This window comes from Cebidichthys violaceus, unplaced genomic scaffold (genome assembly GCF_023349555.1).
Source record: "Cebidichthys violaceus isolate CVI_PGR_0920_01 unplaced genomic scaffold, fCebVio1.0.p SCAF_5, whole genome shotgun sequence".
In the NCBI taxonomy this organism is placed as follows: Eukaryota; Metazoa; Chordata; class Actinopteri; order Perciformes; family Stichaeidae; genus Cebidichthys; species Cebidichthys violaceus.
The window spans coordinates 8,897,034-8,910,256 of record NW_027176705.1 but is presented as its reverse complement, the minus strand read 5'-3'; the positions used below and the strand labels follow the sequence as shown (position 1 = coordinate 8,910,256).

Sequence of the window (13,223 nt, the reverse complement as noted above, 5' to 3'; positions counted from 1 at the left end):
TCCTAACTATTCCTGTTGTGGTCTGAGTCTGATTACACCGACGTGCTCGCAGTGTCACCCCCTCAACAGAAGTTTAAATACACACTCACCGGCTTTAATCTTTGCAGAGAATCGAGGTTAGACCAGGAAATTAGGCTGACAATTATGAGAATGGACCACTTTTAATGCTTCATTGCCCAGTGAATACAGCTTTGTATTTAGTGTCAGAAATATGTATAAAAGATTGGGAACAGGTCTTGCATGGCAATAGGGAAGCACTCCGTGAAATGTGGCGGATGGCAGGGATCAGAGGCGTTGCAGAGCGGCTCTCAATTTATTAGGTTAAAAGTGTTCCATCACCACAGACAAGGAGCTATTCATATATTGAATGACTAGGCTGGATCAGCTGTCTGACCTGCTTCTGTCAGTTTAATGGGTATGATGTTCATTACTGCTCTGTTTTACTGACGGCTCCCCTCCTCAGTCCCAGTGTGTCCTCGTTTCTCAGAGCCAGCTACAGGTTAACAGGTTGGAACTCCCGGTGTGACACAATCATGCTTTTTAATTACACATTTAAGAGAATATTCTCATACTTTACAGATCATTCGTATTAAATAGTTCACCATTAACCGCAGACCATGCCCCTAAAAGCTGAGCTGTAACTCTGATACGGACCGACATGAGCCGTGTGTGGAGCAGAAGGCAGAGACTGAAAAACCCGACTGAAATCTCGAGGATGAGCATTTTTGTTTCAGACAAAAAGAAAATCCCTGGCTATTTGCCTGAGCCCCGCCCACCTCCATTTACAGAAACATGGATTAAACCTGGATTGTGCAGAGCTCTTTAGTGCAAAGCATGACAAGGTGGGTACTGCACAGTGGTCACTGATTACCAGCAGAGTGGTTCATGAGTTACAGTCGCAGCCTCTTGATATCTTCACTTCTGAAGTCAATACGAAGCGCCAGAACCTGACGCACCTCCGCCGGGGTCAGCCGCCACGTCAGCGGGCCCGAGTTTGGGCCCCAGTAATCCAAGATCTCAGTTACCTGCAGGACAAATAGGTACATGTGAGTAGACCAGGGAGTACTCACATTTACTTAAGTAATAAATATTTAGCAAAATGTAAAACAAACTTATATTATTCATAATGCATAAAATTGCCCCAGTGAGTATTGTAGTAATTATTATTACTTATTTTTCGGGGCAGTTTAGCAGCACAAGTCTGGCTCAGCTTTATGATTTTCATATATGGACCCCAGGGGCCCCTGAATGCCCAATTTTACTGCTGTACTTGGTCGAGGTGGAGCCAATTCAACACTTTTATATATTGTCAGTCATAACAAAGCATTGAATATCACAAAATTCTTATGTTTTGTATATAAAATCTCAATCTTTAAAGTAACAGCAACTAAAGCTGTCAGATAAATGTGGGAGTAAAGTTAAGTAGATCTATAAAATATAATAAAATAAAGTACATGTATCTTAGACATGTACTTAAGTAAATGTACTTAATTATATCCCACCACAGCCATACGAATACAATTACTCTGTGTATTTGTGTAATATGATCTAAATTACCCGCTCCAGGTTGAGGATGGTGGCCATTTGTGTGAGGCGAGCGAACTTATCCCTGATGGTCCAGGTGGTCACGGTGGTGAGGTACGCCACAAGAGACCGGAGCTCTTTATCGAACTGCAGCCCTCCAAGCTACAACAGAACAATCAGAATCAGTGAATGTGCTTCATATTGCACAAAAGTAAACACGCTCAAAATAGGAGGACCCTATCGTGACAAAAGGAGGCAACCTCCCAAGTAGGCCTTTCTGAACTCATTAATAAATCATTGCTCAGGCTTATCATCATCATGTAATGTGATGCAAAGTGATGCAGAGGGTGCACAGCGCCACCTTGTGGCCGAGCCCGGTTCCTCACCCTGCTGAATGAGCATTTGAGAACGGTCTTCTCCATTTCAATAGATATCAAGCTGGTCATCAGGCTGGTCAGGGTGTCGTAGATGATAGGAGACAAGGCCGTCTGGTGAGGAGACATAGAGAAGTTAAAGTGATAAGAAGGAAGGATACATTTATATTTTGGAGTCATAGCTGCTCAAGACAAGATACCTTGAACTCCGCCATGAGCTGCTCCAAGTTAACGATGAGCTGCTGCACCCAGGGATCATTAGCTTCGTAATCATTAAACTCCTCCTGTGAGGAACAGCAGCTGTTACAGCAACATGTTTCGTAACCTCAAGTTTATTTTCGTTCACTATTCTGAGACCGTTACCTCTTCTATGTTATGTGTGATGGACAGGAAACTGCTGATCCAGGGTTTGATCTGAGACTTTATGGCTGTTGTGTTTAACTCAGTCAGGCCCTCCTGTGAAGTGAAATCACATCAGAGAAGGAAACTTTTAACACTGGCTGGACACTTGGAGACAAAGAGGCTTATAGTACCACGAGTTTACACACATCTACAGTACAAAAGCTCACATACATGTCCTGTATTACCTTCCTACAAAACCTATTCAAACTATGGCAGGTTTTCATCCATCTGTAAAATGACACCAGTAATTTGCATAGCTATCTCCTTAAAATTTGAGTTTAAGAAAAATATTACCAGATATCAAAAACTTTGGATTGTACTTCTTTTTTTGCCAGTAACTTTTAAATAAATATATGAGAATAGTCTGTAACACTAACCATTTAAAGGCTGATAGAATTGTTCACTGTTGCCTAACCCCTAATGTAAATAAATAAATACACAACGCTCAGCTGACAAGCATTGATCAGTGTGTGTGTGTGTGTGTGTTTGTGTGTTTGTGTGTGTGTGTGTGTGTGTGTGTGTGTGTGTGTGTGTGTGTGTGTGTGTGTGTGTGTGTGAGAGACACCAACCTGTAAGAGATCCTTGAACTTGGCGGATGTGTTGACGAGGTCGGACAAACAGCTTTCAATCTTAGCTTGTTCTCCAGAGCCGGGGCCCTGATTGAACAACTTGGAGCAGTCGTTCTGCGAGGAAAGAAAAAAAAAAAAGAGAAAAGAAGTAAATCTCCGAAATATGAGGTCAAGTATAAATGACAAGATGAATAGATGCAGAGTGCTAGCACAGATGTGAAACTTACCTCAAGGTTTCTCTTTAAAGTTGTGATATTCTCGCTACACACCTCAACGTTATTCAGAGTCACCTAATATAGAAAGAAACAAAAGAGACAATATGGTTGAAGTCTGCAGAATTATATTGGTAGCTATAAACCGTTAAGTGTTCCTTGAAAAAGATTTTTGAAGTAGTGCTTCCTTCCAGAGCCATTTTAAATATTACCTCCCTTCAATAGATTGAGGTTATTCATGCATTTCATTTGTCACTTAAATTACCGATGCTGTATTTTTAGTCTGGCCGACGATGTCTGAGATACTGCCTGAGAGCGAGGTAGGGACACACACATTTATCCGTTTGTCTGTGCATCTTACCAGAAATGCCGCCTTGGCGTGCTCAGCGCTCTCGATGCCCATTGTGTTGAACTTGCCCTGCTGTAAGCTGCTCTGCATTAGACTGACCGCACTGCTGACGCCACGCTGGATGTCCTGAAGCGTCGTAGCCGGGAAGCCCTGACGCAGCTTATTATACAACACCTCCCTGACAGGTGCACAGAGACGGGACAGGAAGCGGCACATAAATGAGACATGAAGAAGTGTAAACAAACAAAAACAAACAAAGAAAAGTATTGAACATGTCAACTGTGAAGAGAAAGAGTGAGCACCTGAAGTCAGACTCCAGCACAGAGTTGGCGTGGTTGATCATGGCACAGAGGCAGTCGATGCTGGAGCTGGATAAAGCTCTGCTGATGCACTTCTTCACGATGTAGAAACAGTCGTCCACCATACTGGAGTTCAGCTGACCCTTCTCATAAGTATCCATAGTAACAGCCTGTGGAGGAAAATATAATGTATCCTAAATGTTCAACACTTCCATAACATATTATCTTATATTGAAATCTGTTTTTAAAACGGACCACTTATTTAATTGTAAAGGTTGGTGTTTACTAAAACTATTTTGCCGGATAAAATGATTCTCACATTCACGCATGTGAACTTATTTCATATAATAGTTTGCCAAAGTAAGCTTTAACATTTTAATAAGAATCAGAATCACTACCACTTCACTCTGACACCTAGAAGATAGATAGATGTGTGGAAGTATAGTTATTTAATTAGCTACAACTCAAATTAGTTAGTTTCTTTGTGGGTTTTTAAAAAGTTATTATCATCATCATTATTTATTTTATGTACTTTATGTATTTTTCTAAGTGGATGTAATTAGGCAAAACTGTGACAGATAAGATTTCATTGAGAATAAAAATATTTAAAGAAAGATCAGAATCGATGCAGCAGAAACCAGATACATCATCTTTATCATTCCACGCATTATTCTTCCTTGTCAAAATATGGTGCCTGCATTACCCACAATACAACTCTGAGTGCCTACAGCTAGGTCACAGATTCAGGTGTGTTATGATAGTAGAGGCTAATGTAGTCAAATATAGATATACTGTATAAAAGTAATTTACCTTGTTGACAGACTCTCTCATGTAGTACTCTTCCATTGGAACATAGTAGCCAATCAACTCCTGCATCGTCCTGCTCAGCAAGCAGTGTTTCAGGAGCTTCTCCACGTTCTGCTGATGCTCTGGATGTTCAAATAAGTGCAAAGAAATAGCATTTTAGATTTTAGATTTGAGATAGCTTTTTAGCTCCACATCTCAAAAGGGAATCTGTGCATGCATCTCCACACATTAATGTTTAAATACCCTGTGTGACGCTCTGAGCATCCCCAACTTCAAAGTCGGCCAACATGCGACGGCGTAGAAAGCGCAGGTAAAGCTCGGCCCTGGCGTTCATCAGGGTTACTTCAGTAAGTACAGGGTCCAGTTCCCTGTTCGTGTGAGACAGACAGATAAACAACAACAACACCACACAGACAATAACAGAGGAGAGCAGGATGTTGCTTAGACAAACATACTTGGGCTCGATCCTCTCCCCTGGCACGCTCTTCATCATGCTGCTCTGGACGACCTGAAACTACAGGCGGGATACAAGTTCACAATGAGTTCTCACTCACTCAACAAAGTGAGTAGATCTAAGCCACAGACTTTGACATTAACTGTTTTAGTGTAATATAATCTGTATATGTGTCCTGCTTCTGTTTTTTTATGCTGTTGTCTCTGTTTGGTGAGCCAAAGACAAATTTCCATTCCGGTGGACAAAAAAAAAAGACTTATTGTATTGTTTTGTACAGGTATGCAGTGAAACACTCACCTTGTTGTGGTATCCTCTCTGCTGGATGAACTTGTCGACTATTTTCTGGGCCTGTTGGTCACATTCCTGCTGCAGGTGAGTGATAAGTGTGTACAGATGGCCTGGACCATAATACGTCTCTACTATGGGCTGATGAGTCTCAACTACACGAGCAATACCTGTAAACACACACCAACATGTTAGAGGAGTCCACTCAGAGCAGACGAAGGTAAATGTACACACAGACAGACAGAGACAGACAGAGACAGAGAGAGAGAGCCAGAGAGAGACAGAGAGAGAGAGAGAGAGAGAGAGAGAGAGAGAGACAGAGAGAGAGAGAGAGATCAGGCCGGATTTCTCACCTTCCAGCAGCAGCGTCAGAGTGTCTGCAAAGACCAGCGGTGCTCTCTTCTCACCCAGGTCTCCTCCTGTAGCCAAGAGAAGGTTCTCCTCAGCTTTGAAGGCCAGCTGTGATAATATGTGGGTGAAAAAAGTTCAGGAATTAAACATATCTGTGTTTATTTCTGACCAACTATATTTGCCGTCTCATATGATCAACAATTTCTTACAATCATAAAATATCAGATTAACTTGTGGTGCCTTCTCTTTTTGTTTATGGAGCAGGCCATTATCCACATGTATCTACAGAGTGGGAACACTTTACTTTAATTCAAGTACTTAGCCGACACTCTCGCAACATCAGGATCAAGAAGCCCTCACAATGTGTGAACCTAAACCAAGGCTGCACAATTCTTCTGGTCTGTACTGCGCCTGGATCCATAATCTCCATTTGATCTTCATCTAAATACACATTGTGATCCAAGGAATACCTGTACCAAAGTGGTTTTATTCAAGTGCATCAAGGAAAATAACAAATTCCTCCATGGCCTCTTCCCACCAAACTTAAATCATGTTTTTGAGCTAGGCTCAAACCGGACCAACAACACAACTGACCTGACTGCAGAGATATTGGCCAAAGCGGGCGAGGCCCTGCTGGTGGAGGCCCAACAGAGGGAAGATCTTGAAAAACCTTTCCACTTGTGATAGGTCGACTGCTGCAACAGCTTCGTCCAGCTTCTCGGCAACGATAACCTTCAGTTTCTGCTCTGCCTCCTGCAGCATTACCAGACTGGCATCCACAGCACTGCCTGTGGAGACATGAAGCATCGGCAGAGTTACAGTGCAAGCCGGGATGTGTATTGTCCCTATTGTATTGATACTTACAGTGCAGTGAGACATGTTTATATAAATAACTACAATCCTATAATGATCTGACAGATTCAATGTCAAAATAGTACAAAAAAACAAAAAGATAACAGTACTTCTTCACTGCAGTGACTACATACTGATCTAAGCACTACGACAGAGATCTAGAGGCCTCTTACTTTCTTCTCCCTGCCTGCTCAACTCAATAACCGACTGGTCCAGAGAGAGGTATCGGTGGATATGGGCAGCAGCCTGCTCATAATCTTCGTTATGTAGAGCCGTCTGCACGCCGTCTGTGCAGAACTTCAGATCGAGGATATCGTCGGCACGCTGGATGACGTTATACAGCCGGGTCTACAAAGGCAAAATAAGAAACACACTAAGATCCTTGTGTAAGTACAGCATTCTTGTAATAAAACCTCTAACACGCTGTAAGCAACAGTTGACACGTATACATTTTGCAGACGTGTTTTAGACATGATGTACTCACCTTTGCCAGGTCAAGCTGTCTGACTTTGCGGCTCACGTTTTCAGCCAGGCTGCAGGTAAATGTGATCATACCCGACAACTGACTGGCATCTCCTCCAATCAACTGTAAGTTGGGCCTGCAGAGCACAGAGACAGCTGTTTTTTTACACAACAGAACAATATTCTCTTGGTTGGGGTTCAAATAAATGCTGATCTTCGGGTGCGTTTGAAACTACACTGATTTATACAAACTGTACCCCATCCTCTGCAGGGCCAGCATCTTTGTGTGAATGGTCCCCTCCTGTCCCACCAGTCTGTCCAGCTCAGAGTCCACTTCTTTCTGTATTAGAGGAGAAAACACAGCATGTAATGAGCAACAATATGTTTTCAGCATCTTCTTCACAGATTACATACGTCACTACAACTTCATTGTATAAAGTGGAGTTTTTGTTTTGAGCCAGCAGCGTCCCGGAAGTTTACGTGGATGACGACGGTGAGTGTACACGTCAAACAAACTGCCGTTAACGGCGGTTTGTACGAACCTCCTCCGCGCAGAGCTGCCGGTAAACTCTCTCCAGGTCCTCCAGCTCCGTCAGCGCTGAGATGGTCTCCATGCTCACAGAGGACAGTGAGCCAGAGTCGCATCTTTTCGCTGCAATAGGTCCGCTGTCCGCCATCTTCCGCCGCCGATACAGGAGGACTCAGGACCCACGTCATAGTGGGTAGAACTCCCTGGGTTTAGCCTGTAAGGCAGTGCCCCTCCGCAGTCTAAGGGGCGACAGAGAAGAAACATGGACTCCTCGTTTTAAATTGGGTTAACTCCACCCCAAGCAAGGCCGTAATATTGTCCATAACCATATCTAATATGAACCCGCGTATTACCTTGGTGGATGGGCGAGCTGTGACAGCTCAGACGCACAACCTGAGAAGTCTAACTCTGGGTATAAAACGCTCCTTGTACGCATGCGTTGTACGTTTATGTACAATACGTGTTTTATAGCTCTTTAAGTGAATGGGTGATCTTGTGTTAAAATAGTACCTTACTTCAGGTTTGCTGTGATATAAGTTAGAAATATGCACAATGTAAAGATCATATGAAAGGAAATCAGAAAGGCATTAAATGCAACTAGATGCAATGCCCAGTTGATAATGAATCATTGTTTTTTATTAAGTATATGCCTCAGGAACTTCTGTCCTCATGCATCAAACATAATATGAACTAAAACGTAACAATATCCAAGTTACTTGGCCTCACCCACTACCATCATTAAAACTGCCTCTAAATCTATAAGTGGATACACTTTTAAATGAGCCCTCCTAACATATCTTACCTAAACATCCTGTTTCTACAAAAAGGATGCTACCCTTATTGTAAATGTTCTGTCTCATGGTCAATTGAGTTTCTTTCCAGGTTCATACCAATTGTTAGTGCCTAAATGGTGTATTGTGGTAAATAGAAGTAAATACAATTAGTTTGATTATTTCAAGCCATCACAACACGTTTTTTTATGACCAGTCTTTACCGACTCTATATACTTAAAACTTGCTTGTTACAGCCATGAATTAATGCAGTGTGAGGTGGGGAGTGAGAGCTTCTTCCTGGATCAGATTTCTATGTATTTGATGCAAGAGGACATCAGGACATCACACAATTCAATGAGACAGGACCAGAGTGAGCAGTAGAGGAAGGATGAAGCAGTGCAACACAGCTGTGACGGAAACAAAAAACAACCATTGATTGTTTGCAAAATATATTTTACTAAAATTCACATTCTTACATCAACACGTGTTTGAATTAGTCCCAAAGCCTTTATAGAATATTTAAAATCAATAACATCGGCAAACCAACAGTCATATTGTTAAAGAATCAGGAGGGTTGCTGTCCACTAGACAACAAGATAAGTTCTTCTCTTTCCTGCTGAAGCTCCTCCCATTTCTTCAGCAGCTCTGTCTTTTCCTTCCGCACCTCTTCTCTCTGTCTACTCAAGTCTTTGGCTTCCTCCAGCTGTGCTGTCCTCAGTGACTCAATCTGCTCCCTCTCTGCAGCCGCCTCTCTGGCATTCACTACGCGCAGCCTCTCCAGCAGCTCCCTCTGGTGCTCCAGAGCCCGGGCCTCCTCTCTCTGCGCTCTCCTCAGAGCTTCTATCAGCTCCCGCTCTCTCCTGAACACACGCTTTTCTCCTTCAGACGCTTTAGAAACTTTTAACAAGCCTGTAAGAGAAGGTCACGTGTTTAGTGTCATTACAATCTTGAATACAGAAGAACCACAAAATGAAAACATTTAAAAAACAACAACTTGATATTAATTTATTTGAAATGTGTAGAAGATTCATCCACTCAATTTACATACGTGGTTTGTGGTTGCTGAGATACTTGCTTTCTTAAAATTACTGAGAAAATTACAACACAAGAACTTAAATAATGTGCTGGACGATGCTTTACCTTCCTATTTACTTATTTTCCAGTTGGACTATAAAGGAAATTTACAGAGAAATATATATAACCATAACTGTATCTTAAAAATCTGGCCATGATGATAAAAACCTGGCTGATGTTTCAAACTAAATGTTCACAAGATAAAACCAGGGCTGGGTATCTAAATAACCTTGATACCTTCTGGTAGCAACTAAAATGTATTTATGCTGTCAAGCACTGAAAGCTGGCCTCAAATATGTGGTTCACAATCTTGCTTTTATTATTTTTTGACCAGACAGTTCCTGATTTTACTAAAAATTCTGCAGTTTGTAGAGTATTTTATCTAGATTGGTGTATAGACAACATTTAACATTTATCTTCTAATAAATGCAGAGGTTCTTGTCAAAACAACACATTTATATATGTCACTTATTCTACAATGTGTCTTTGAAAAAGCCAGAATGAATTATACACACAAACAACAGTGAGCTATAATACATTACCAGAAAACTGTCTCTGCTTCTCTGTCGCCCCAACGTTCTCTGGTGGCATCAATGTGTCACCATTAACGCCTGAGCTCTGTGATGAGTGGGGGGGTGGTGGGTGCTGCCCGTCTGCTAGTAGCTGAGAAAACACCTCCGGATGTCTCTTTGACATGTGCCGGTGCAGGTTGCTGGTGCTGCCGCCTTCAAAGTACTGTAACTTCTTCATGCAAATGCGGCAGCGAGCAGCGGCCAAACTGTCCAGTTGCTCATAGTGCCTCCAAATCAAGCTGCGTTTACTCCGCCTACGTTTCACAGGGTGGTCATCACTCGCCTCTTCATGCCGTATTTGTTCTGCTGGACCTCCTTGTGCACCTTCCAGGACGCCGTTCATGGTAGAATTTAGAGTGTCAAAGTCTCCATCCTCCAGAACCACTTCCACTAAATAAGAGGAAAACAAAATTATGATTAGGTCTGCAAGTAACAATTCATTACTGATGAATATGTTGATATAATTCTTAAACATAACTAAAATTGTTCAGTGTCATCAAAATTCTGCAGATATTGTAATGTAATTTCGATCATATTCTATCGAGGCTTGTTTGTCACCATTAGCATCTGAGCTCAGTGATGAGTGGGGGGGTGGTGGGTGCTGCCGATCTGCTGCTAGCTGAGAAAACACCTCCGGGTGTCTCTTTGACATGTGCCGGTGCAGGTTGCTGGTGCTGCCGCCTTCAAAGGACTGTAACTTCCTGCAAATGCAGCAACGAGCAGCAGCCAAACTGTCCAGTTCCTCGTAGTGCCTCCAAATCAAGCTGCGTTTATTCCGTCTACGTTTTACAGGGCGATCGTCACTCGCCTCTTCATGTGTTATTTCTTTTACTGGATGTCCTTGTGCACCTTCTGGGATGCTGTCTATAGCAGAGTTAAAACCAGCTTCATTCACCACGGTAAAGGTGTCAGAGTCTCCGTCCTCCAGAGCCACTTCCACTGAATGAGAGGAAAACAAAAAGTTATAATTAAGGCTGCAACTAACGACTAGTTATTGATTAATACATTGATATAAAATGTCATAAAATTGGAAAAGCAGCACAGCCTCACACCTGAGAAGCATGTAGTATCTGACACTTTTGCTTGGTACATTTTTTGACATGAACAATACCTTTAAAAGCTAAATTGTTGAGTTTATTAATTTTCAATTACATATTACATTTATTTCAGCACTAGTATGATAACCTGCTGCTTTTCCTCGCTTCTTATCATTTCAGATGTGACAGAAAAAGATGACAATCAGGGTAAAGCTGTCCTCTCATCATTAATAATGCAGTAATGATGTAATGTAATATGCTGTAATAGAGTGCTAACACAACCAAATTGAGATTATCAGCCACGACATCAGAAAATACAACTGTGGTACAACATCTCTGTGACAGCTTTTTTCCAGATGTATAAATTAGGCTTCAAACCTTCTTGGCTAGGTATAGGAATCTCATATCTGGAGTTAAAATAAACCCCATACAACAGAACGCCCTGAAGGCAAACGTCTCTCGTCGCAGGAGATTGATTGGACATCAGAGCCGGGAGGCAGGACTTCCGGTCGATTACCTCCCATCAGTTATTTAAACAACAACAGTCGCTCCTCTTCCTCATCCAACTTATATCTTTTTCCTGTCATGGAGCTGTGTTTGGGCCAAACGTAATGGGAACCAGTGAATCACGCGTCTCAAATAAATCAAAGACTACCTGACAAAGGATTTTAAACCGTGGGGCTAAATAATTGCTACACGCAAATTAAGCGTACAGCAGCAAGCATGTGTGTAATAAAGGTAGCCATACCGAAGCAGAACGGTTTACTGTCCATCTCCATGTCTTCATGGCCGTTGGTGGAAGTTGTTTCTGGTATCCGCTTCATCAAAGGTTTTAAAAAAGCCCCAAACGATTTCGACCGCTCTCCCCGGTCCATCATCCCCCAGCATCAACCAGTGGTCCAGATTAGCCCGACTAGCTCATATTAGCTCTATTAGCTCATATTCAGCCTAGTATCTGTGAAATTGAGAGATAATGTAATCTCCACTGCTCAGTAGTTACAAAATAATCGTCTCTCACTAAACTGACAACGGTAAGGATCAGTGGTGTTAGCTTGGAGTTTATTCGGTTTATTCTTTGCTAAACTTTGACCCACAATACATTGCTGCTGCCAGACGTCATATCCGGGGTGGGGCAGAACTTGTCATAAAATAAACGTTTGCGAACAACTTCCGCCCTTTCCCCATTTCCAATAATAGATGATTTGTAATGAAATTAAAATCATCCTTTTTCAGAATGAATGTCGAAGCGTAAGTTACTTTGTCTGTTGTACATTTGGTAAAAAAAAAAAAAGGGATTTCTAATGGATGAATTTGATTATAAATAAGGAACCATATGTACCACATAGTAGTACTGTACTGTAATTCAGGTAATTCATGCTCATGTATTATGACATGTGCATGTGTAACTATAAGCTAAAACCAGTAACGTGGCACGTGTAACGTTTCACTCATCCCACTGGAATAAAAAGTGTAGAGCTGATATTAATAATTTTACCAAACATCTACTAGACTATATATATATATATTGAATGTAATATATGCAGCAATCAGATCCTGTAATCCCCACATGACTGCAACATAATGCTCCTATAGAGAAATGACGACTCTATGGAGATGAGAGACGGGGCATAATGTAACACATTTGAATATGCAGTAAATATGTTTGAAAGTGATTATAGGTAAAGATAAAGATTAGCACGCTGCTAGCTCAGTCTAGAACACTGACACAACTCACTTGAGCCAAAATGTTAGATTATGTTAAAAATGTTCTATGGTTTCAATACACAAAGACTTGGCAGGTAGATTGGCCAATTCTGTCTCTACAAAATTAATAAACTGAAGTTTGAACAACACTAAATAATTAGAACTGTATTTATTTAAGGAAATATCTGTCAGGTAGATGCACAGTACAGTTTCCCAACTTAAATGCAACACATTGTGCTCAAAAAGCCATATTATCAATTAAAACAACACTAACTCTAAACAAGATAAATATTACAACCGCAATTCACAGGCTGAACACACACACACACACACACACACACACACACACACACACACACACACACACACACACACACACACACACACACACACACACACACACAGAACAGAATAAAGGATGGGAAACTTATTCTACACCAAGACATGAATAAATACAGAAAGTCTTCCTTACACACAGACATGGTAAATTCATTTTTGCAGTAAGCAAGCCGGTGCGAGCACCACACTGCATATTAAATATGTGGCATTTTATCAGTTATCAGTGCAAACAACAAAACAAGAGCAACAAGAAGG

The 13,223-nt window shown here is 41.6% G+C and overlaps 2 protein-coding genes across 2 annotated transcripts; both read right to left on the bottom strand.

The window, feature by feature from the left end:
- Nucleotides 1-2: 2 nt before the first annotated feature.
- On the bottom strand, nucleotides 3-7,677 carry cog4 (component of oligomeric golgi complex 4). The gene is made up of 19 exons (XM_068731019.1): nucleotides 7,483-7,677; nucleotides 7,198-7,280; nucleotides 6,963-7,077; nucleotides 6,652-6,826; nucleotides 6,221-6,414; nucleotides 5,629-5,734; nucleotides 5,288-5,445; nucleotides 4,992-5,050; nucleotides 4,780-4,904; nucleotides 4,540-4,658; nucleotides 3,733-3,899; nucleotides 3,443-3,608; nucleotides 3,097-3,159; nucleotides 2,870-2,983; nucleotides 2,262-2,354; nucleotides 2,099-2,182; nucleotides 1,911-2,012; nucleotides 1,558-1,686; nucleotides 3-1,025 (listed from the first exon to the last, which is right to left on the bottom strand). Exons 1-19 carry the CDS (start codon nucleotides 7,615-7,617, stop codon nucleotides 891-893), a joined length of 2,322 nt encoding a protein of 773 aa, XP_068587120.1. The 5' UTR covers nucleotides 7,618-7,677; the 3' UTR covers nucleotides 3-890.
- A 997-nt stretch (nucleotides 7,678-8,674) lies between these two features.
- On the bottom strand, nucleotides 8,675-12,029 carry LOC137887899 (uncharacterized). The gene is made up of 4 exons (XM_068731146.1): nucleotides 11,674-12,029; nucleotides 10,447-10,827; nucleotides 9,859-10,278; nucleotides 8,675-9,151 (listed from the first exon to the last, which is right to left on the bottom strand). The coding sequence occupies exons 1-4, from the start codon at nucleotides 11,801-11,803 to the stop codon at nucleotides 8,808-8,810; spliced, it is 1,275 nt and encodes a 424-aa protein (XP_068587247.1). The 5' UTR covers nucleotides 11,804-12,029; the 3' UTR covers nucleotides 8,675-8,807.
- Between the last annotated feature and the right edge of the window lie 1,194 nt (nucleotides 12,030-13,223).

What these genes read in the sequence shown, in the direction of transcription:
- cog4 (XM_068731019.1), bottom strand. Translation starts at nt 7,617, where the DNA reads ATGGCGGACAGCGGACCTATTGCAGCGAAAAGATGCGACTCTGGCTCA. An exon ending in GGCAGCTCTGCGCGGAGGAG is followed by an intron (nt 7,281 to 7,482) that starts GTTCGTACAAAC and finishes CCTCTAATACAG; the next exon opens with AAAGAAGTGGACTCTGAGCT. An exon ending in CTGGCCCTGCAGAGGATGGG is followed by an intron (nt 7,078 to 7,197) that starts GTACAGTTTGTA and finishes TGTGCTCTGCAG; the next exon opens with GCCCAACTTACAGTTGATTG.
- LOC137887899 (XM_068731146.1), bottom strand. Translation starts at nt 11,803, where the DNA reads ATGATGGACCGGGGAGAGCGGTCGAAATCGTTTGGGGCTTTTTTAAAA. An exon ending in ACTGAGCTCAGATGCTAATG is followed by an intron (nt 10,279 to 10,446) that starts GTGACAAACAAG and finishes CCTCTTATTTAG; the next exon opens with TGGAAGTGGTTCTGGAGGAT. An exon ending in GAAGCAGAGACAGTTTTCTG is followed by an intron (nt 9,152 to 9,858) that starts GTAATGTATTAT and finishes CTTCTCTTACAG; the next exon opens with GCTTGTTAAAAGTTTCTAAA.